This window comes from Henckelia pumila, chromosome 2, assembly GCF_033568475.1.
Source record: "Henckelia pumila isolate YLH828 chromosome 2, ASM3356847v2, whole genome shotgun sequence".
NCBI classification, from domain to species: domain Eukaryota; kingdom Viridiplantae; phylum Streptophyta; class Magnoliopsida; order Lamiales; family Gesneriaceae; genus Henckelia; species Henckelia pumila.
In genome coordinates, this window is record NC_133121.1 from 116,489,883 (window position 1) to 116,514,875 (window position 24,993).

Genomic DNA, 24,993 nt, shown 5'->3' on the forward strand with positions numbered 1-24,993 from the left:
GTTTGTAATTGATAATGCTTTTAACTATAAGATTACACAGTTCACTTATTTATTTATTATATAATTTTATTTTTCATAATTTATATTATATTTTCAATTGAAAAACATTCTTATTCATTTATTATTATTATTATTATTATTAGCTTCTATTTTGTTTAACTTTGACTTTTGTTTGTAAGTTTTTTTTTTTTATCACGCTTTGTTTGTAGATGAAAGGATCAAACCGAAAATTTTTGAAAAATATTTAGGACGAAATCTGAATCGTAAAACATTTAGAACTAAACTGATAATTTTTTAAAACATTTGGGACCAAACCGAAAACATAAAAACATTTATGAAAAACATTTGGAACCAAACCGAAAACATAAAAACATTTATGAAAAACATTTGGGATCAAACCGAAAACGTTCAAACATTTAGAAATGAACCGAGAATGCGTCCAAATATTTAAGAATGAACCAGAATTTTCCCCTTTTGAAATCAACAAATTTCAATAATATACTCGCACTAAAGTTGGGTTTAAAATCTCAAGTAACTTGCAACCGCTATATAGAAATAATAGTCTTGTCAATTTGAGCAAAATTGGAAATAAGATAAAGCAAAATACAAACATAACTTTCAAGGGGAATGCGTGAGTTAGTTTTGAGACATTTCTGCATCTTCGGCCATTATAATCTCTGTATCTCGTATGTCTCGCTTTAGCACATTGCCAAGCCTAGCAATAGCCACCGTCTGCTGTTGCAACATCTATATCCCAAAAAACGAAATACAAAAATTATATTAAAAAGAATAACGAACAGCAACAAGATAAATTGATATTCTTTTATATATATATATATAATTTTGATCACCTTCACCCCAGGAAAATCTGTGTAACCACTAAAAGTGGTGCCAAAAAAAAAAAAAACCCACTATTTTAGTGGTCGCAAACAGATTACCAGCACCCTAAGGTGCAGGTGATCTAAGTTGTGTATATATATATATATATATATATATATATATATATTAGTTTCGATCCCACACACTCTAATGCACAAGAATTTCGTTAGCGACCGCGTGTTTTATTTTTATTTTTTTAATTTCTGGGACTATATATATATATATATACCAATGGATGAGATGAATCATAAACAAATGGTTCATCCAATGGATGAGTGCCACCTCATAGGTGGGCACGAAAAGTGGGCAGCATAACAAAACTGTATATATATAATTAAGCCAGCTCACCTCCTGCATCTCGGCAAGACTTTGCTCATGAATTTTGGTTGATCCTGGAAAATAAAGCGAGCCACCATCTAGGCCATCCACTTGCAGGCGGGATAAGGTGAGCAGATTCTGGACTCTTCTCACTAGTTCTGCTCCCGATCCCTTCAACTGGTGAATTGCATTCATTAGTCAGAAAGATAAATCTTCACATTCATTCTAAAGCAGAAAACATTTGATTAAAATCAGTATATATAGATAGATACATAGATAGATGATATAGCAGATAGAATACAATGGGTAGGAGAACATATAGGCAACCAACCTGTCTAGTAATCATAGCAAGCTTCTCAGCTAATTCTGCTTCCCCTTTCATTAGAGGCAATCTACAGCCTTTACCCTCAAGTGACTCGATTATTCTCATTAACTGCATAGACCAGATGCAAAGCATTACAGTAGGAAACCTTAAGGTATTTGACGAAACACTCTGAAGTACAAACTAGTTTCAGTTGGAGTGGTTATATATTAAGATGCGAGTTTCCTTATTTTAGCAAACTAAACTATCAAAATATGATGACAATTAGAAACGGTCCAGTCCGCAATGAAATGCTGTTCAAAAAATAATGCTACTATCGCAATAGAGCTCCACAAAATTATTCCCACCCTCAAAAGGCGCCTCTGTAGACCTTGCTCTTTTTGTTGCATCCTTTGAATCCAAGGAAGGGTGTCAGCTTGAAAATGCCTTTGGAGCTGTGTAAATATAATCAGAGAGATTCACACTGAGAGGGGGGAGGGGTGAGAGAGAGGAGACAAGATATCACCATCTTGACATTGTTCAGAGTCATCCTCAGTCTCTCTGAATCCGAAAGAATGACTTCGTCTTGAAGCTGCATCATCATAGAATGAGATTCAATGATAAAAGGTCATAATGACATAACCAAAGAACAAACATGACACGAGCAAATAATTTGGTAAAACACGTATGAAATCACTAACCAGACAACATTTGTATTTATGTAGTATTTCCATCCAATCATAGAAAATAGATTTCAATGGGAAAAATCTTTCATCTTTACCCCTATGGAATTCCATTGATTGATACCCTCTACTTTAGTGCTTGCATGTTTCTCCTCGTTATCTATTCACATATTCTATTCTACATTTCTTTTGGGTAAGAAATGAGATTAATTACTAAACAAACATATGGATAAACAACCTAAATCATGCCTTTCCATACGATCCCTTACCGGAGTCAACATAATCCCACCTGACAATACTTTTCCCACATCAATTGCAAGCCCTGACATATGGGAATTGCAGTCCCCTGTCCTTTTATCTCTGAAGTCTTCATCAACGGCCTCTCTGTGCTGGTATTCGAGTAATCCTTCACCATTTTCTTCGTCTTCCACAACCTAAATTATGCCTTTCCATATGATCCCTTACCTGAGTCAACATATTCACACCTGACAGTACTTCTCTCACATCCATTGTAAGCCCTGACATGTGGGAATTGCAGTCCCCTGTCCTTTTATCTCTGAAGCCTTCATCAACGGCATCTCTGCGCTGGTATTTAGGCAATACTTCACCATCTTCGTCTTCCACCACGTAGGGCTGACGCTTGGTTAATTGACGTTCCTCGATACAGTATAAATACCAGTGCCAAGCAATTGGGCCCAATTAATTGTCAATGGTCCATGGGTTATTTTGGCTTCCCAATTGTCCATGGGCCTAATAAACCAATAGCACATGTATTCTAAGTCAACCAAAGCCCAGTCCTTGGCTGTGCTGATCTCACATCTTACGATCTGCAGGCTGCAGCCCCATAACCAGCCGCCCTTCTTTCAATGTGGCAAAAGATTTCCAAGGAGGTTGTGCCTTGATCGGAGCCTTCTTTTACAACCATCGGAATCCTTGGGTCGTCTGTTTTTTTTCTCACGAGGCGTTTATTTGGGTGGTGTACGACTGGAAAACTCAGATTGGTCTCCAAGAAGTATTCCGACATGAATTTCCATCCCTTGCGCTCAATCCCTTCAAGTTGAGGAAAGTCTAGCGGCCTTTTAACAAATTTCTTCTCGCCAAATCTGTCTTCTAAGCCATTTTCTTTACCTTTCTTTCATCTCCTTACTTTTTCTCAGACTCAGTAAGACTGGGCCCCAAACAATATTCCCTGAAACCCAAGCTCCGAGTTCATCCTTGACGCTGATGAAGGATACTTTTTGATTTCTACACCCTGATCCAGATCCATCTTTGTTCAACGGAGTTATCTTCGCCCTCCTCATGTGCGAGTTGTGGTAACGCTTCCTTTTCGACAGCAGGTTTGTTAAAGTCCGTTACTTGGCTAGTGAACTCTTTCTCGCTCGTAACTGCATCCAGTCCCCATATTTTCATAGATGGCTCCTTCGATGATTCATGTTGGGCAGAGGTTGCGTCCTGTGACTCGTGGGAGGCTTGTTGGTGGCCTGATTCCTTGAATATATCTCGCAGCAACTGCTCCACAAGAGAAGTGATGTAGCAAGTTTTTTGTGAACGGAATCCATTGATGCATGAAACGATGAAACCTTTTCTTCAAAACTGGTAGTGGCCATGGCAGGTCGGACCAATTGTTAGAATGCTGATTCTTTGGCCACAAATTCACAGTAATCTAACAAGTATTGATTGGATGAACACCACAAAGAAACTTAAAATATATTTTGATATTATAAACTGAAATATGAGAACAACTTTTCCCATAGATGAACTCTATGAGAGTGTTTGGAAGAGCTTCTACAAAGTTCTTCTTAGCTTTTAGCTGCATAGAATGTTAAATTCTGCTTTAACTTCTACAACTTTTACCCAAAAGCAAGAAGCTAAAATTTGATGCTTTTTTTGGCTTCTGCTTTTTTTTTAAAGTATAAAATTACAAGTTGACATATATATACCTTTAGTAAACTTATCATATTACATATACTTTTATTATTATTTTTAATATTTTTTTAATTTTACATTATTATTACATTTTTTTTAAAAAAATATTTTTACAATTTTACATTATTATTACAAGCATTTTTTTAATTTTTTTTAAAAAAATTTACATTATTATTACAAGCATTTATTAAAATATAATAATATATATTGTATTTTCATACATTTTTGTACATATCTTGTATATTTATACAAATTTTTTTATTTTTTGTATTTTTATTTTTATTAATCTTATATTTTTTTTCCAAGTATCTTATAAAAAATAAAATATTTTTGATACAAAATTCATAATGTAAAATAATAAATAAACTCATTTTTTATAGTGTGAGTATCAAAAATTAAATAATCAAATAAGGATATAGTTGTCATTTAGTTAAAAAATTAAGCTTGGTAACAATTATTCTCCAAACATTAAACTTTAGCTTGTATTAGCTTTCAACTTCTATTTCCAAACACTCCCTACTTCAACTTCTCACCAACTTCAAAATAATATCTACTAGAATCACTATTAAATAAGTAAAAGCTCTCCAAAACACTCCCTACATACAAACAGCCAACCCTAGCTAATGCTAGTTTCCCTAGTCTAAGCTAGTCTCCATACTTGAGAACACGAATAACCGAATGACCACCACCACTCTCTTCTTCACGTATTTATCTCATTCTCCCCAGGCCTTGTCACTCTTAGCCCCTCTTTAGGTTTGGGCTAGATATATTAAGGGCTAAAGCCCACAACTATATTTCAGTCCCTAACACGCAGCAGGATTATGAAGCACACGCTTCGTTTTGATGCGCGAAGCGCTCGCTTTTGCGCTTCATAGAAGCAGCACAGCATTAATCGCAATTCCAAAGTGCAATTTTAAGTCTGCCTAAAAATAAATAAATATTATATTAAGCCGAAACTATACCCTCGATTGTTGTCTTGCCTCTCACCACCCCTGCCGTCTTCCCCTTCTCTTTGCTGCCTGAAATTGTTAAAACCCTAATTTTATAAATTTCTGTAAAATATTTTTACTGTTACATCTTTTTATTATAATAGGTCATTTTTATTGATTTTCCAGCTGTTTAAACTTTAAACCATGTCAAATACAACAATTTCATCAAATTGAACAAATATTGCTTGGAATTATCCAACATTTTCTCAACCTAAAAATTGAAATATTGTATGCTATCGTTTGTGGTAAAAAACAAATGGTGGGATTTATCGACACAAGCTACATTTAGTTGGGGGCAATAGAAATGTGAAAGCTTGTCCGAAATGTCCGGAGCATGTTAAAGGTGTAAACAAACCGGGCCTATTAACCTTTATTTTTTGAAAAATGTTGAACAAATTGTCAGACAAAGACGTCTTTTGGAAAAGAAATTTCCACGCTTGTATTGAACTCCTCCTTGTGCAACTCATTGTTTAGATTTGATGCGCGAGGAAATATTCAAACTTCCTCAACTCAGAAAATTACATGAACGGGCACTGATGGTGAATAGTTATAATTACAATAGATCACAGCTTTTGAGCATGACGAGGGAGTTTACTGGACAGAGAGACATGATAACTACAAAGACTTGTTTTGCAGCCGCTTTTTGACTTTAAAGTAGGGATGACAGTGGGCCGGGTTTTAACCCCGCCCTGTTAAAACCTGGTCAAACGGGTCCCGGGCCGGGTAACGGGTTTGAGTCAACCCGCCCCGGATTTATACATATATATATATTATATAACAAATAATATTAATAAGTATACATAATAATAAATATATATACACATAATATTAATACAAAAACGTTGAAAATTGAAATGCCCTAATTCCCAACCCTCTCTATTCACGCCATATTTGGTCTTCCCTCTACCCTCTTGCTCTCCTTCCAGCCGTCGAGCGATTTTCATTTTTCCAGAAGCCTTCGAGAATCGAGATCTTCGTCTTTGGTGAGAACTGAGAAGCTCTTTCTTTACCTTTTTTCTTTGGTATTACTATTCTCATAGTCTTGTTCTTATCTGAATAATTTTGAAACGTTTGATTCAGTCATTCAGATTTGTGCAATCTCGCCAGATGCCCCTCACTCCGGTTAGAAATAAGGTAAAAACTTTTTACTTCGTACATTTTCCAAACTCGACTCCGGTTAGAAATAAATACCTAATTTAAATTTGTTTGCAGCTTCTTGGGTTTCTTGAGAACCCTTACAGAAATTTTGCATTTCGAGTTAATTGTGGGCTGGTTTGTCTTCTGCCTCCAATTCGTATAAATCAAAATTTGGCATTTCATGGGCTTGTATAAATCAACTTTGCAATCTCAAATTCTCAATCTGGTTATGCACTTGTGCTTTATCTGAATTTTTTTATTTTTTATTTTTGTTAATAACCATTTCGGTTTTTTTTTTAATTGTTGAATAGATTTAGTTCTTGTACAGATTGGAATTTTATGGATTTTCGTTCTTTCGGGGTACATATATATGTTAAACAGTGAATAAATTTATATAGGATTTGATAAATTTACAGGTCTTTTTTATTTTTTGAATTTGGTAAAAGAATAAATATCTTAGCTAAAAACTATATTCATCAAATTTTCTGCTTAATTATATTATTTTGAAAGTTAAAACAAGGCTAGATTCTGAAGTTTTCTGTAATTTATTCTAGCTAATTGATTGTTTCTCCTTTTGAAATTAGTAAAAATTGTCAAGCTATTTCGTCCGGCAAGGAATTTTTTTAATAGAACAGCGTCTTAACCGATTTATTTCTCTTCATGTATGTGAGGCGTTGACTGAAAAATGGGCAGTTGAAGTCAAATTTCAGCAGCTGGTAGGGGAGAAACGCGATCAGCTCCATCAAGCTTCATCGGTGATTCAGCTTCATTACGAAATTTGTAAAGGTGTATAGTATGATGTCCTTGTATGAAATATTTTGAAATTGAACAAAAATGGAAGTTATTACTTATTAGTTTTTTTATTATAATTTGTTTGTTTGTTAATAGATGGAATCTGAAGACACGTCTATAAATCCTCGAGAAAGTAATAATGTGTTGTAAATTACTTGTGAGAATGATGAAGATGGTGATGATATAAAACTTGATATTTCTGACAAGAGTGGTAAAAGGAAGCACACTTCAGATGTTTGGAACCACTATAAGAGAGTGAAGATTGATTCGTAGAGTGTAACTACTGCAAAACCTTAAAGATCCAGCAAGCCATGGAACTTCACATTTGATAAAGCATTACGAGTCTATGAGAGTGCTTGTAAAAGTCGTTCCGGAAAAATGGCTATTCGCCAAAATCTTATGATGGCAGGTAAGAAAAGTAGTTGAAGTTCGGGCTTGACTACCCATATTTTCAGCGAAGACAATTCAAGGCATAAGCTTGTTGTGATGGTCATTTTACATGATTATGCACTTGGTATAGTTGATCGTGAGGGATTTCAAGATTTTGTAGCTAGCCTCCAACCTTGTTTTATGATGTCAAGAAATACCCTCAAAAAGGATATTTTAAAAATTTATAATGAGGAGAAGATCAAGTGCTACAAATTATTGGGCAAGATTACGTGCCGAATTGCGTTCACAACTGACATGTGGACATCAAACAATACTAAGAAAGGTTTCATGACAGTTACTGGACACTTTATTGATGATTCATGGACACTACACTACAAAGTGTTATCTTGCGGTATGTTCAATTTTATTTCTAAGTACTTATATTTTGAAACAAGAAATATATTTATAATATTTAATTAGTGTGCAAATTTATGTATATTCCGGCACCACACACTGCAGAGATTCTAGCTAATAAGCTTGTTGAATATTTTTTGGATTGAAATATTGATCGAAAAGTGTCAACAATCACAACTGATAATTGCACAACCAATGATGTCATGATTCGTCTTCTCTTAGACAAGATCCCAAGAAAAGATTTGACACTGCACGGAAAGGTACTTCATATCCATTGTTGTGCTCATATCTTCAATTTGATTGTGAAAGATGGGTTGGAAATAATAGGTGATTCAATTGAGAAGATAGAGAAGATACGTGACTGTCATATATTGGACTGTCTCGCCTCCTAGAGTAAAAAAATTTGAGAAAGTTGTGCATCAATTGGTAATTGATTGTGCCAAAAAATTATCTCTTAAATGCAAAACTCGTTGGAATTCTACTTTTTGATGTTACAAACTGCAATAATATATCGAGATGTGTTTCCAAGACTTAAATGTCGAGAAAAAGCTGTACAAGAATGTTCTAACTGATGAAGATTGGGAGAATGTGATTGAAATCTGCGATAAGTAGAAGATATTTTACGAGGTGACTGAACTGTTTTCTGATACTCTTTATCCACATCTAATTTTTATTTTCCAAATATTTGTGATATCAAATTACAATGAGATAAGTGGGTGCATAGTCCAAAGATGATGATCCAGTGTATGGCAACAAAGATGTAAGAAAAGTATGATAAATATTGGGAATCTTGTCATAATGATGGGTTTTGCTGCAGTTTTAGATCCGAGGTACAAAATGAGATTGGTTGAATTTTATTTTTCACAAATTTATGGTGAAAGATCACAATTTAAGGTAGATGAGATTAGGAAAAATTTTTTATGATTTATCGATGGATTACCAATCAAGTAATGAAAGTAGGGAAACTAGCTTGAGTGCAAGAAGTTAAGTGGTTGTAGGATCTGCTTGTGTTACTGGTCATGTTTTGAGTGCCACATTACAGAAGTATGATCAATTAGTGGCTTCAAGTTCTGGACCCGCTGGGTTTTTAAGACGGGGCGGGACGGGGCTGAAAAGGAAGCGGGGCAGGGCGGGGGCGGGTCGCAGGTAGGATTTCCTCTAGGCGGGGCGGGTCCCGGGTTTGGCCAAAACCGCCCCGCTGTCATCCCTACTTTAATAATATACATATGCATGGTTGTAATTTTTTCTCCGGATTAATTTCGACTTCTGAAAATTTGGACAATCAAAAAGATCCTGGCTGAAGCTATGGGAAATTAATCAATCCAAAAGACACTAATTCCGTGCAATGTGTTTTTTGTGGCAAAACTCTTAAGGGAGGAATTTTTTGCCTCAAGCAACATATTGCTGGAGGCCATCGAAATGCCAAAGCATGTCCAAAATGCCCTTAGCTTGTCAGAACTGAAATTCAAGTTTACATGTCCAAAAAAAAGAAGTCAAGCAGCAAATGGACATGAATCCTAATTTTGATGAATTTGCTGAGCAATTGAAAAATTTGGAAGATGATGTGTTTCCAATTCCAGTCCCTCGAAAAGGGAAACAATCAATGACAAGTTCAACAGCGAGTTCCGCCGTCATCCCCCTGTTTTCTCAAGTCAAAAGACAAAGACGGTTGGTCCACATGATTATTTCTTTGTCAATAATATGGATCAAGTTGTAAATCGAGCAAAAGATTCAAAGAAATATGAAAAAGTTCAAAAAAGAGAGAGAGAGTCTGTGTTGCAATATTTTGCCAAATGGATGTACGATGTAGGTATTCCATTCAACGAAGTAAAGTATGATAGCTTTAAGGAATTTTGTAAAGCTGCAACTTATTGTACTATTGATTGGAAGCCCCAAACTTACCATGAAGTTAGGGTAACTTATTTAAATAAAGAAATACAAAGTATAAAACTTTTTTTCGAAAGTGTACGAGGCAAACTACAGAAAATATGGAAATGCTCATTGATGGCTGATGGATGAACTGACGGAAAAAATAGAAGTTTAGTTAATTTTTTGGTTAACTGTCCAAGAGGGGCAATATTTCTGGAATCTGTGGATGCCAAGGCTTTGGCCACGTGCAACATAGATTATATTGATGCCTTCATTTTGGAATCATGTTTATGTCGTTAAAGCTGGTGGCCCAACTGTTAAAGTGCTTCGATTAGTTGATGGTGAAAAAAAACCTGCAATGGGGTATATATAAGAGGCTATGGATTGAGCTAAGGAGGCTACTGCTTTGGCTTTCAACAACATTGAAGAAAAGTACAAAAAGATTTTTGAAATCATTGATAAAAAGTGGACGGATCAGCTTCATAAGCATTTGCATGCAACGGTTTACTTTTTGAGCCCGGAATTCTTATATGCGAGTCCTAAGAAAGGATGTTGAAATTATGAAGGGGTTGTACGCGTGTATTAAAAAGATGTGTGAAGATATTCACCTTCAAGATAAAGTCACATATCAACTCTCAACATATAAAAACGTTGATGGGCTTTTTGGCGGTACTATGACCGGCCATTAGACATAGAAATTAATTGTCACCATGTAAATTCTTGTTTTTTACAATCGAGATCATAACATGTTGAAAACTCGAAGTATTAGAATTTTGAAAATTCGGATATTACATTTGACAGCTAAATGGGGGTTGGCTTATGGTTCTACATCCCCACAATTGCAAGATTTTGCTTTGAGAATTCTCAACCTTTCGTGCAGTGCTTCTGGTCGTGAGAGGAATTGGAGTATGTTTCAGCATTTAAGTTTTTAAATTTTAACATTGAATAGTGGACAGATTCATGAAGAATGAATTTAATTTAAAATTTTTCGTTTTTCACAGCTTCATTTGAAAAGAAGAATTAAGTTGGAGCATAAGCGTTTGAATGATCTGGTCTTCATTAAATATAATAGGCACAAAATGATTTGCATGGGGTGATGTAACTCGTGCGTCTGGGGTTGGTGAACAAATTTACGTTTTTAGATCTCGTGCATCATCTTCTTCAAACGAGGGAAGGACATCTAAATCCAAAAAAAACTAGAAAAAGGCCGACTTCACATCTTTTGGATGAAGGGGAAGAAGAAATTGAAGTTGATCAAGAAAGCGATGAAGACCAAGAAGAATACAAGTCTGAAAGTTATGGGGACGATGATGATTCGATCGAAGAAGATGAACTTGATTGGGATGATTGAAGAATTCTAATCATGTTACTTGATTATTTTGTTGTGTGACATTGTGATTTAATTATTTGATATTTTAAGATATTTATTCCAAGATAATATATATTTTTTTTTTAAAATGTGCGCCTTTCTTCGGTAAGGCGCGCGCCTCACCGTGTCCGTGCACCTCAGGCTGTAGGGCCCTTGTGCGCCTAAGTGGGTTTTGCGCCCTCGACAACTACGAGGATATATATGTTTTAAGGAGGAAAGAATTGCAAAATAGTGAAATCAAACTCCTTAGCAATTTTTCAATTGCCCATGAGAAGGGTTACAAAATTTGACGCGGAAGATTGAAATATTATCGGGTGTGGAGTGACAACGAAAACGGGACACCTAGGCATCATGATTTTGCGAATGTGCTTCGTGTCCTACTGTTGGGTCCTCTCATCAAGAACTTCGTAATATCCTTATTGGATAGTGTGATGGAGAAAAAAAATTCATAGCAAATTCCTTCAAGCAGATTTTTATTTTTTAGACTCTTGATATCAGCTTGCATCTTACTCAAGAGACTTTCAGTCCCTATGAGGAGGAAGTTTTTCTCACCTACAATGGGGAGCATACGTCTTTGGAGTCCTTCGACCTAATACCCCCTCTGTATTTGAGAGCCATGATTGGCCAATTTCCATGTGGGTCCCACAATTTTCATGTGGATCCCACATGGAAATTGTGTGTGGCCCAATCATGGCCATCAATTTTGGAGAGGGGGACCCACATGGAAATTGTGTGTGGCCCAATCATGGCCATCAATTTTGCAGAGGGAGTAATAACCCCTCCGTAGGGTCGAATATCCCGTGTCTTTGATGACATCAATTTTGCTCCTTCATTACAGTCGATGATCTCTCGTGCAAAAGTAGTGTGTGGCAGTGGGTTACGCATCATGGGTAATGGACAAATCTGTTTAAAGGGTCACCTACTTTGAGGGCTGCATTGGATTTCTCGAAGAATTTTGGGTTATGCATTGTGGGTATCGGACAAAATCTGTTAAGGGTCGCCTCCTTTGAGGGCTGTAGTGGATATTGAAGTTTTCTCGAAGAATTTTGGATTATGCATCGTGGGTATCGGACAGAATCTGTTAAAAGGGTCGCCTCCTTTGAGGGCTGTAGTGGATATTTAAGTTTTCTCGAAGAATTCTTTAGAAAATTTAGAAACATCAAGAGGCCTCAATCTTAGGATTCTACGCAGAGCAGACATTCATAATGGAAACAAGGTTCACTACAAAAAGTCCAGCCAATGAGATAATCAAGAAAATTGAACAAGCTGTTGAAGATCTTTGCTATGCTATCTACAAGAAGAAATTACAAGATGATCCTTCAAATTGTAAAATCTGAAAGAGAAGGAAACATTGACGTTGGCACCGAGGGATTTTTTGTTGATAGAAGTTGGAACCTTCATGATGGGGGAACCGTGAGACTGTAGGATTTGCCCTATTCTAATAACTTCGAAGAGAAATTGGGAAAAACTGAGTTCTTGCTTCTGACTCGAAATTAAATATGATTAACAACATAATTATCATTTCTACAAGAAGTGGGGAGAGCTTGTGCATGGGATGTTGTGAACTCCAAATAATAAGGATTTCACAAAGCAAAAGCACGATGAACTCAAAGAAGATATATAAAAATGTATTGCTGAAAGAAAACAGCCCAGAGTAAATCACTCTGTACAAGGGATAAATCTCCCCTGACCCTAGCAATGCTAGTGACAAATCTCTCGAATAATATCTGAATGATTAACTTCTCTTTATGCTCCTCTTTTATTCTCCACTTACATGTGAATTATACTAATGGGCCCTGATGTGGGCCTTGATCCTTTTCTATTCAATATATAGGCCCATAGTATTTGGGTCCATAAGAATACTGCCCTCCTTAAGATTAGCCTTGTCCTCAAGGCTAAGAGTTGAAAGTCGATTTTTAAGGTTTTCCCTCTGCTTGGCACCATGATTCTGATTTGAAAACCTTTGGTTGACAACTTCAACTTCAACTTCTTTGCATGATTTGTCAAACACACTGCTAGCTGGAAATAAGCAATTTCTGGGCAGAGTAAATTCCAAACTTTGGGAAGAGATGTTTTGCCGTTCTCCATAGTATTCAATGCTCCCATTTTTTTGTCAAGTGCATCCTCAGTGTAATAGGTGACATCTCTCCCTCTGTCCCATTTCCTGTTTGCATCAACTACTCCATTAATTATGATCATACGAAAATAATCCTTAGAAAGGGTGATTTCTCTCCCTCTGACCCATTTCTTGTTAGCATCAATTATCCCTCCAATCACGATAACTGGGAAAAAACCTTTTCCATCTTCCACGGAAAAATGTAAGAGCTGGACCTTAGATGTTATGGTAAGATTCAGAAATTTAACGGCATGCCTCAAGATAGTTTGATCCCTTTTGTCATCACCGATGACCAAAACAGCAACAAATGTAGTAATTACCTCGTATACGGGAACCTCCTATATTCTTGTTACAAGGATCAGAATTACTTGCATCAACTTGCACCAAATATAACTGCAATACAACCTCATCTTTGGGTCAAATAGAGAAACACACGTACTTTTTATCTCAACCCACTGCATAGTTACCCACTTCTTAGTCTCAGTTAGAAATACCTTGTTCGAGCCAAACCCAATGCATGATAATAAAACTCATCGGCTATAATTTTTTCCTCAATATCATAGCGCAATTCCACTGCCTTTGGATTTGTAACTCGTTTAGTTGTTCTCTCGCCTGGTGTTGCGCCACCATGGTTGGCCGTGGACACTTGGGCCTCAATCCAATCCATCAAACCCAGAAGAAACGATAAAGCAGCCACAAAATCATCCTATATCTTCTGGACAACCCTCCACAAGAGTTCTGAGCATGGAAGCTTGTAGGTGGGCCAAAGGCCCATTCTTCCTCATTATCCGCTTTCTGTCTTTGAACAACAGCTTCTTTTCAAATTCTTGAAGCCCTGAACACTTGTCTTCCTTTTCTTCAATTCACTTTTGCAAAACGGTTAGGCTTTCCCGATTCCTTGTCCCTAGGCTTCGTTTATTTCCCACAGTGGCCGCGCCGCTACTATGCTTCCATCCTCCGGTGAAACGAGGACTCACTGGAGTACTTCTTCCTTGGCGTCTAGCGAATGAACTTGTCTCGCTCAAATTTAAAGCGAACATGGATTGGGCCCAACACATACTGCAGTCCTTGGGCCAGTAGTATACAAGCCCATTGTCATCTAGCCCAATCTCAATATGGTCAGAATAGCACAACCCTCTTAGTTTTAGGGTTACTTCACCATCAAAAGATTCAAAACACAATTTCTCAACTTTGATAACTTTAATCGGGCTTTGATTTCTCGTCCAGCTCAAAGTTTCTTCGGGCCCATCAATCACCTGACCCATGCAATGTTATTGAGCCCACTCTTGCGCTATCAACTCCTCAGTTTTCACGATTTGCAGCCTTACTCTCTTGCGTACCTGGATCAACGTTGTGTGTCCATCAGTAATGGCTTTTCGACCACTGTAACGTTTGATCAATTCCATGGTAAGTCGCTCGTCATTCTTCTCCAGAAGTTTCTTTGACCCCATGATGTCGCAAGGAATCTCGGGCTCATCGTGTTAATGTTTGTCGTGAAGTTAGGCATCTGTTCCCTCTTCAGTGTGATGTCAGCCTTCAACTCCATAAAGAAATTGGAGCTCTGCGCCTCTGATTTCAATCCAGGCACCGCCATATAGTCTCCTAGCCAAGGTAGCTTTACTTCAGTATTTGGTCGTCGGCTTTTAGAGAGTTCGCCTGGGTCATTGTTTCCCTCTGCCGCTTGCTTAATCTCATCAATTGCGTTAGAATGCACTTCTTCGTAAGTCTCTTTTCCTTCAGCGTTTTGTTCCTGATCGAGCAACTCATGATTTAGCTTCACCACTGGTTCACTGATGGCACTTTGTTGGTTTGCTCCATCTCTAAATTTTTTATTCACCAATTTCTCCATCAAACCCTTGATATTATCTCGTTGGTCTGTTGCAATCCTGAATTTTCCATGTCCCTTGATCCACCGTTCCATCAACACCTTCAGATCACTAAGGCCTCCGAGGGCTTGATCGATCCTATCTAGCCTACCCTGCACCTGCAACATGCTCTCCTGCAACCCCCACACCGATCGCTCCATAGCTTCAAACTTCGCATCTGCTCCTGTGCTGGCCATCGTGAATCGGCGCTCCTTGAAATCCGGCAGGTCGGACCAATGTTGTGAACTCCAAATAATAAGGATTTCACAAAGCAAAAGCACGATGAACTCAAAGAAGATATATATAAATTTATTGCTGAAAGAAACAACCCAGAGTAAATCATGTTGTGAACTCCAAATAATAAGGATTTCACAAAGCAAAAGCACGATAAACTCATAGAAGATATATATAAATGTATTGCTGAAAGAAAACAACCCAAAGTAAATCACTCTGTACAAGGGATAAATCTCCCTTGACCCTAGCAATGCTAGTGACAAATCTCTCGAATAATATCTGAATGATTAACTTCTCTTTATGCTCCTCTTTTATTCTCCACTTACACGTGAATTATACTAATGGGCCCTGATGTGGGCCTTGATCCTTTTTTATTCAATATATAGGCCCAATAGTATTTGGGTCCATAACAATGAAGAAATACTCCAGTGCGTCCTCGTTTCACCGGAGGATGGAAGCATAGTAGCGGCGCGGCCACTGTGGGAAATAAACGAAGCCTAGGGACAAGGAATCGGGAAAGCCTAACCGTTTTGCAAAAGGGAATTGAAGAAAAGGAAGACAAGTGTTCAGGGCTTCAAGAATTTGAAAAGAAGCTGGTTGTTCAAAGACAGAAAGCGGATAAGGAGGAAGAATGGGCCTTTGGCCCACCTACAAGCTTCCATGCTCAGAAAACTCTTGTGGAGGGTTTTGTCCAGAAGATATAGGATGATTTTGTGGCTGCTTTAAATGTTGTGAACTCCAAATAATAAGGATTTCACAAAGCAAAAGCACGATGAACTCAAAGAAGATATATATAAATGTATTGCTGAAAGAAAACAACCCAGAGTAAATCACTATGTACAAGGGATAAATCTCCCCTGACCCTAGCAATGCTAGTGACAAATCTCTCGAATAATATCTGAATGATTAACTTCTCTTTATGCTTCTCTTTTATTCTCCACTTACACGTGAATTATACTAATGGGCCCTGATGTGGGCCTTGATCCTTTTCTATTCAATATATAGGCCCAATAGTATTTGGGTCCATAACATGGGAATTGTGGCAGCTGAAGAATTTTTCTCAGATCTTTACTATTGGGCATGCATTATTTGACACTAAAGTGGTGCTGAATGCAGAAGATGCATTGTTTCATATCACAAGGACTTTGCACGGTCCACAGATGGACTGTTGTGGGCCTGTGGCTCAACCAGTTTTGTGGTGAACATGTCACACATTAAGGTGGAAGTTCATACTAACCATCAGAGATTCACAAATCGGAACTGTGAAGCCAAGCAGAGGAAAAACTTTGAAGATCGAATTCTTAAGTTCAGCATTGAGGACAAGGCTGATTCTCAAGAGGCCGGTGTTGTTAGGAACCTATGTAGCATGGACACGCCTGAATTTTTTTTTTTTTAAGTGTCCAATACGGATACGGAAATACTCATGTCGAACACGGCAAAAACCGTGTCATCGACTTTTTTGATGTTTGACCAGTGGGACACGGCTAGGACACGGATTGAACACGTTTCCGGATACGTTTGGACTCAATTGCAAAAATTTAAAGTTTCTAGGGTTATAAATTGAAAAGGAATTAAATTTCTGAGGACCATTTAATGAATATACTAAAATGAATTGGGCCTAAAAAGCCCTAATTAGTACTTTCGTTTTTTCTTCTCCCGATTATTTCCTGCTCAGTGCTCTCGTTCTTTCATCATCGTCCATCGATCATCAGTCATCCCAAATTCCCAACACCACTCGCCACTGCTCGCCGCCGCCCTTTCCAACACCACTTGCCGCCGCCCGCTGCTGCCCTCCAGTTTTTGGTACGTTTACTTTTCTTCTTTTCCTTTTGAAATCACTGCTCTTTTTTTTGCTTTGGGAATTGTGTCTTCTTAATTGTTGTTTCTAGCACAAAAGTCTATTGTTCAATATTGTACAGTAAGCACTAGGCAGTAGGTTGTTGGAAAGTCTATTGATCGATATGTTTGTGTTATTTTCAGCTTATTTGCCATGGAAAGTTTTCAAAATGAGAGTGGACAGGAGGATGTTAATGATTATTCTCCTTTATGGAATTTGTAACCAAGGTGGAAAAGGCAAGTGAAGGAGGAAATGTCACTTGGTCATGCAACATATGTACTAAACTGTGCAAAAGATCATGTTCAAGGGTGAAAGCACACGTGTTAAAACAAAAAGGCGTTGGAATTGCTAGTTGTACGTTCGTGCTTTTAGTTTGGCTACTCAACGAACGATTCCAGATTATCTTCCACCTGGATACAAAAAGCACATATTGAAATGCTGTTGGAGCCAACAAAAGCTACTTGGAAACAAAAAGGAGTTAGTATTTGTCGTGATGGGTGGTCGGATGCGCAAAGAAGACCGCTAATTAATATCATGGTCGTGTGTGAGAGTGGTCCTATGTTTTCTAAGGCGATAAATTGTGAAGGTGAGTACAAGGATAAAATTTTCATCTCTAAGTTGCTAATTAATGCCATAAATGAAGTGGGAGATCAAAATGTTGTCCAAGTGGTCACTGATAATGCTTTTGTTTGCAAAGTTGTAGGGTTACTCGTTGAGGCAAAGTACCCACACATATTTTGGACTCCTTGTGTTGTGCACACATTGAATCTTGCGTTGAAAAATATTGAAAAAAATTTGTGCACCGACTGACTCTCTACAAAACAAAGAAGTCTTTGATGAGTGCAAATGGATTGCAGAACTAGTAAATGATCTTCAATGATCAAGAATGTTATCATGAATCACAATATGAGATTATCGGTGTTCAACGATCTCAAACTTGAAGATGTTATCACTTGCGGATACTCGATTTGCTTCTACTGTCATTTAACTTAAGAGGTTCAGACTAATCAAAAAATGTCATTAAAACATGGTGATTAGTGAAAGATGGGATCAGTACAGGGAGGATGACGTAGTGAAGGCCAGAGCAGTGAAGTACAAGATATTGGATGATCAATTTTGGGAAAATATTGATTATATACTTGCTTTGACAAGTCCGATTTATGAGATGCTAAGGAAAGCAGACACTGATCAACCTTGTTTTCATTTAGTCTATGAGTGGAGAGATGAAATGACAGAGAAAATGAGAGTTGTTATCTCAAAAGGGCCTCATAGTGGAGATTTAAAGTTTTATGAGGTTGTTCATATTATTCTGGTGGAGCCATGGAATAAAAACAACACAACTCTACATTGTTTGGCGCATTCTTTGAATCCAAGGTAAAGCTCTAAAAAATTTTAACTATCTAAGTTTTAGCAAATTCGAAATATTAGTTCATGAATAATGTTAAACTATCAATCTTTTTATATAGGTATTATAGCCATGAGTGGCTCCAAAAATCTCCCAATTGTCTTCCTCCTCATTGGGACAGTTTCAAGGGAAAGGAAAAAGTACATTGAAAGATATTACTCCAATTCATCCGAATGAAGAAGTGTAAATGAGGAGTTTGCCCCATTGATGATTTTTCAGATAATGATGCAATGCGTGATCGAGGTTTGATATCTCCAACTAAGTGGTGGGTTATCCATGATGCTTCTGCACCAACTCTTCAAAGTTTAGCTTTGAAGGTACTTGGACAACCATTTTCTTCTTGTTGTGAGAGAAATTGGAGCACCTACAGTTTCATACACTCACTAAAGAGGAACAAGATATACCACAAAGAGCGGAAGATTTGGTGTATGTTCACTATAATCTTCGTCTTTTATCTAGGAGGAGTCCACATTATAGTGAAGAAGAAAGTAAAATGTGGGATGTCGGGGCAGATGTATTTGATTCCATGGACATGGAGGGTGTTGCTATCCTTGAAATTGCCAATTTGTCTCTTGATGAACCTGAATTGGAGTCGGTCTTATTTACTGACGAAGGCAGTGTTGGTGATGAGACCGATATGGATGTTTGATTTGTTTACTTGTTTAAGATGGATTTGGTGTTTTATATTTTGTTATGTCTTTTGTTTAATTTTTGTTTGTAATGGATATTATGATTGTTGAAATATGGTTTTCTATTCTAGGATTTTTAATTTTTAATACTAAATTTAGGGGTGTATTCGTTGCAGAGATTTACTGACTTTTTTTAAATGACAGACTTTTGTGGAGTCGATCTAAAAACTTTTAGAATCTCATAGAGTTTTAAAGATTTTCATAGAATCTTGTAGATTTGTTTTTTATTACTTTTATTGACATTTGTAAACTTTTTCTAAAACCCTATAAATTTTGTATTTCATGATTTTGATTTTAATTTATTTCTTATAATTATACTTCTATTTATATTTCTTTAAAATAATTATATTTTTTTAAAATATTTTTATCTATCAATGTAAATAAATTTTACTTATCAATTTGGCTTACAAATATCGATAAGTAGTATTAAATTTATTGTAATTAAGAAATTAATATAACTCCATAAAAATTGAATATATTTAATTTTATATAGTATCCTTATTTACATAATATCTATATATATAAATACATTCGTGTTAATAAATTTTTAAAACTACGTTAATATATCAAGTCAATATATATCAATCATATACATATTATTATAAATATATATGTATATTAAAGTGAATAAAATCACTATCGAAAACTTTGAGTTATATTATTATTATTATAAATATAATGTATATTAAAGTGAATAAAATCACTATCGAAAACTTTGAGTTATAATAAAAATTATAACATCAAATTTTATATAATAAATAATGAATTAATCATAAAAAATAATTATTGTTATTTTCAATTTATGATCAATAAAATATTATATTTTTTTGTCGTGGATTATAATATTTATTTAAAAATTTTAATAAATATGATTTTAAATCTCGTGAGGTTTTGTAATTAAAATTCAAAAAACTATGAATGATAAGATTTTTTATTTTATTTTAGAAATAAAACAATATGTTTGTATATATATTATTTTTAATATAATAAGTATGTATGAGACTAGTATTAGTATATAGACTATTTTAATAGAAATGGAAAAAATATGTGAGTTTGAATTAAATGTCAATACAAATCTTTAGGTTGAACCAAAGAAAATTATTGATTTTTTATTGTTGTACCTTAAGCTTTAATTATTGTACTTAATAGAATTTCATGGAGTCTGTAAAAGTCTATTGACATTTTGAATACTTCTAGACTTTTATAAAGTTTTTAAAAGTCAAGTTTGAATACCACATGACTTTTTAAAACTGATCTTGAATACCACTAAACTTTTATTGAGTATATAAAAGTTTAGATTGAATACCTCCAGACTTTTAAACTCCACAAAAGTCATTAAAAGTCTAGAACCAATATATATATATATAAATATATATATAATATTTTTATATTATTTAATATTTCTTGAATCATAGCCGTAATGTGTCTTATATTTTCAAAATTTTCCGTAGCGCTGTATCTGTGTCGTGTCCGATACTATACTCGTACCCTTATCCATTCTACATAGTTAGGAACTTATGTCTAATGGGCCTAGTTAGAAGTGGAGTAATTTTGTCATGGCCTTAAATAGATTGGGCTAAACAATTATATCTAATTATAAAGGAAAATTAGAGTGAATGACTTGGGGGAGGGGAAAAGGGAAATATAAGAGGAAGCTGAATAGAGTTAGGCATTCAATTATTTTCTTTTAGAGTGTTGAGACTCGATTCTAGAATAAGCTAGGGAAGGGAGTCATATCCTTTGTATGGAGGATTTCCTCTTGGGTTTGTCATTCATTTCAGCTATATATATTATCATATTTCTTTCTTCTTTATTTCTTTGAGTATTGTGGTTTCAACACCTTGGCTCAGTTTCATGGATTTTTTAGAGTAAAAATCCTCACAGCTACATGTCAGGATTGCATCTACATTGAAGAATCTCGCTTGCTAAGTTCAGGTTCAAAAAAACTGTAAAATAGCAAAATTCTAGAGTTTTGTCAATAGTTTTGAAGCCTAGTTATTTAAACAACCAAGAAAATGGGAATGTATGTAGAGAAATTTAAGGAAGAGAATGAGTCGTCACATCAGCACAGTATGATAAGTAATGTGGAAGGTACAATAGCTTGAGTATTAAATCCGGGTCTTAATACTCAAACCAAACGTAGGATGAATAGGATAGTTTTATTTGATCCTTCGTCATCGACCATAGAAACGGTGTCTTATAGAAACAATGGGTAGACGACCCAATCATGTTCTAGCTCATCGACTTTGGGTTTATAATATAAATTTTTATATGAATATGGTTACATGCTCGAGTCATGGCGATGGCTAGTGAGCTTGAGCATGCTCATAAACCTTATAAATATAAAAATATTAATATTTTACAATAATAGCATTATTATAAATATTAGTTTTGATCCCAAACACCATAGTCACCCTAGTATGTAGGATTTTCGTGAGCGGCTACTAAAACACTAGTGATTTCTAAAAAAATTACTAAAACACACTGGTTGCTCACGAAAATCCGGCAGCAAAGGTGCGTGAGATCAAAACTATTATAAACATAACAACAAGAATATGAATTGTATATTATTTCATTTACTTATAATACATGTATTTAAACTGGATAACTTGTGAGCTACTATAACTAAGTTCAAGTTCAAAAAATTTTAACTTTGATTGAGTTTGAACTTTGAATCGAGCTTGCTATTCAGGCCCGTGAGCCACGCCCACATCACTAAATGTGCCCTCTTGATCATAAAATTGCTTCATGAAAGTAATTTCAACTTCAAGATTAATCAAGAATTCAAGACCAGTTCAAGTACCTTGAGACGGTTGGAAAGATCTTTAAACCCCTGCACAAGCTGGGGCCATAATGAACTTTCCATGCCTTCCAGCTTCCCCATTGCATCTGCCCACAAAATCTGGCAGCCAGCCCAAACAATTTATTAAACTTTGCCTAAAGCTTTCATGTGTAAATACATGTTTGAAATAATCAATAAGGTAAAAAATATCTAAAAGACTAAAAGTTTAGTAATTACACTACACTCACTCACATCTGATACACCTGCAGGCTTTATCCTCTGCTGAGGTTCAGTCACACTATACAATAGATGCTGCAAATCAACAAGAACAGTTTAATTTAAAAAATGTTCAAGCTATTGTAAATTTTTCACCTAAAACTTAGACAACTCCAACTGAGGATTTAAACATAAAAGTCTGATGCCAATATAATCACACAAAAACTGCATTAGAACTTCTTGGAATGTTGATAAAAACGGCAATTGTTGACGAAACAATACCTTAAAGGCATACTTTGAGTTCCCATGGTCTTCCTTATACGCATCCACAATGGCCTAAAATATAAAGCACATCACAAAGGGAAAAAGAGAAGTATTATGGATAGGTCCACAACAAATTAATGCAGTAGATAAACTATGATAAATAAGAAAATCCTCACTTGGATATCACGATCAGGGAGCGAAAATGGGAGAGGGGCGACGGGGGCCATTTGCGTAATCAGCTGCGAATTAGAAAGCTGAAATGCAGGCGAAGCATGATTAAAAGGAGTAACCTGCGATTGAGTGGTCGCGTTAAATGGAGTCGTCAAGCTGAAAGGGGTGCTGGAGCTTTGCTGCGGCTGAGGGGTCTGAAAAAGCGAAGGAGTTTGTAGCTGTTGCTGCAGTTGAGGAGGAGTCTGAAACATCGATGGAGTCTGCTGGTTCTGAGGATGAGATTGCTGAGAGAAAGGTGTCGAAAAGAGCGAGGACCCAAATCCCGGGGTGCCGAAGGCCGTAGTGGCGGAGGACGAGGACTGTGCTCCGAACATTTTTGGGAACCCTAAATTGAGCTTTTGGGACTTCAGGACCCTTCGGAGGTTCTTGATTCGGGTTTTTTTTTTCTTTTTGAAATTAGGTTTTCTGGTTTTTATAACATCCTTCGCATGTGAAGTTTCAAAAGCGAAATAACATTTTTATTTATATTTAATTTGATTGCTCAAGTATTTTACTACTTAAATCGTAAAAATTAATAGAACACGAAAATTTATAACTACGGCCTACAGGTGGGTGATTTTGATATGTAAGCTTAAAAAAGTACTTAATTAATTTTAAAGTGTTTTTGAAAAAATATATTAACAATTTTAACGTTCTAATAAATGTGAAAAGGTGATTCTAAATTTTTTTTTAAATATAAATAAAAGCAGAAGTTAAAAAATCAAATTTCTAAAAATACATTTAAATAAGTGTTTTTTTTAAAAAAATGGATTTGTCACTAAATATTGTGTTTTTTCTTATTTTCACTTACTTTCTCTTCTTTTATTAATTTATTTTTTAAAAAAATCAATATTTCATTATTTTAATTTATTTTACTTCTAAGTTCTAACCATGGTTATTCCTACCATAGTCAACAAAAAGACATTATAATAATAAATTTTAAAAATTACAAGAAATTTATATTTACTAGAATTTTAAAGTAAGAATACAAAAACATAATAATAATGTTTTTGTTAAACTTTAGAATTTTAATGTAAGATACTAATATTAAATTGATAATAAAATTGCATTCTTCATTTAAAAAAACTAAATTCAATAAATGCAAAAATTGGGGCTAATTGTATTCACACCCCCTGTGAAAAGTCTAAAAGGCATAAAACACCATGTGTAAAATTAATAGTATGTTAGACCCTATATGCCCGAGTTTGTATAACACAGGGGTGAAATGTGCTACATTTTAAAAAACTGAGGGATGCATTAGCCTATTAATATTTCTTAGGGGGTTTTATGTCTTTTAGACTTTTCACAGGGGGTGTAAATGCAATTAGCCCTGCAAAAATTATACGAGAATGCATATTTGTTTTTAACTTCAAATTCATGTAGTTTTTTTTTGTGTTTGTTTTCACTTTGTTTCTAACACAAATTTTAATTTTCCATCACAGTGAAAAAAAATTAATTATGTGTGTTCTTAAAAAACTCTAACTTCTAAAATATTCTTATTTTTTAAAAATTTCTCCCCATAGTTTAAAAGAAGTCTAGGTTAATAATATTTTTAAAATTTTTAAAATAATTTGTTGTTTATAATTTCATTTTATTTATTTATTTATAATATATATTTCTTAGAAATAATTTTTATCTATTTTTTCACATAAATTGTGTGTAAAAATAATAGTTTACAAAAGAGTTAGAGTTTTTTTAGTAATTAGAAATTTCTTTTAATTTTTAAATTCTATCATATAAATTTCGAAACTTTTGATTTTATTATCCAAAATTAAATCTTATTTATAAATATTAATGGTTAAAAATGATAAAAATGACATGGTTAAAAGTAAGAGTGAGTAAATAAATTAGCAAAGGAAGATAAAATTAGTGAAAACGGAAAATAAGAAAAGAAAACAAGAAGACAATTTTGATCCAAAAGGGAGATAGAGAAAACAGGAAAGGAAAAAACAAAAAGGGAATAAGGTGTATAGGTGGGAGTATACCTCCAGAAGTAGCATAGACTCTCCCAATTTAATGTGGTCAATTCTCAACCAGGTACCATATTTGAAAAAAAAAAATATTAAAGATTTGGTTTTTTATTTTTTTAGTATCAAACCAAACTTTCATCAACAAAGATTGTTCAAAGCTATATCCATCAACCAAGAATCTTCCACCCAGCAAGAAAAGGCGAAGGGCGAAGAATTGCAAGAAAATGAGTAAATGGATGAGGACTGGGTAATGTTGGTTTTTGCAATCATTTCTTCATAGATAGATACTATCTGCTAGCTGTACCATTAATATGGCATGCAGGTATATCCACTTTTTGGAGCAGTGGATGCAGTGATCG

General features: G+C 35.2%; 1 protein-coding gene across 1 annotated transcript; it reads right to left on the reverse strand.

Moving 5' to 3' along the window:
- Positions 1 to 446: 446 nt before the first annotated feature.
- On the reverse strand, positions 447 to 23,071 carry LOC140882500 (nuclear pore complex protein NUP54). Its single transcript, XM_073288550.1, has 9 exons — positions 22,631 to 23,071; positions 22,473 to 22,526; positions 22,227 to 22,286; positions 21,996 to 22,094; positions 2,025 to 2,090; positions 1,867 to 1,953; positions 1,529 to 1,630; positions 1,228 to 1,374; positions 447 to 747 (listed from the first exon to the last, which is right to left on the reverse strand). The coding sequence occupies exons 1-9, from the start codon at positions 22,997 to 22,999 to the stop codon at positions 637 to 639; spliced, it is 1,095 nt and encodes a 364-aa protein (XP_073144651.1). The 5' UTR covers positions 23,000 to 23,071; the 3' UTR covers positions 447 to 636.
- Between the last annotated feature and the right edge of the window lie 1,922 nt (positions 23,072 to 24,993).

What these genes read in the sequence shown, in the direction of transcription:
- LOC140882500 (XM_073288550.1), bottom strand. Translation starts at nt 22,999, where the DNA reads ATGTTCGGAGCACAGTCCTCGTCCTCCGCCACTACGGCCTTCGGCACC. An exon ending in TCCCTGATCGTGATATCCAA is followed by an intron (nt 22,527 to 22,630) that starts GTGAGGATTTTC and finishes TTTATATTTTAG; the next exon opens with GCCATTGTGGATGCGTATAA. An exon ending in TACAGAGGCGCCTTTTGAGG is followed by an intron (nt 1,631 to 1,866) that starts GTGGGAATAATT and finishes TGGTCTATGCAG; the next exon opens with TTAATGAGAATAATCGAGTC.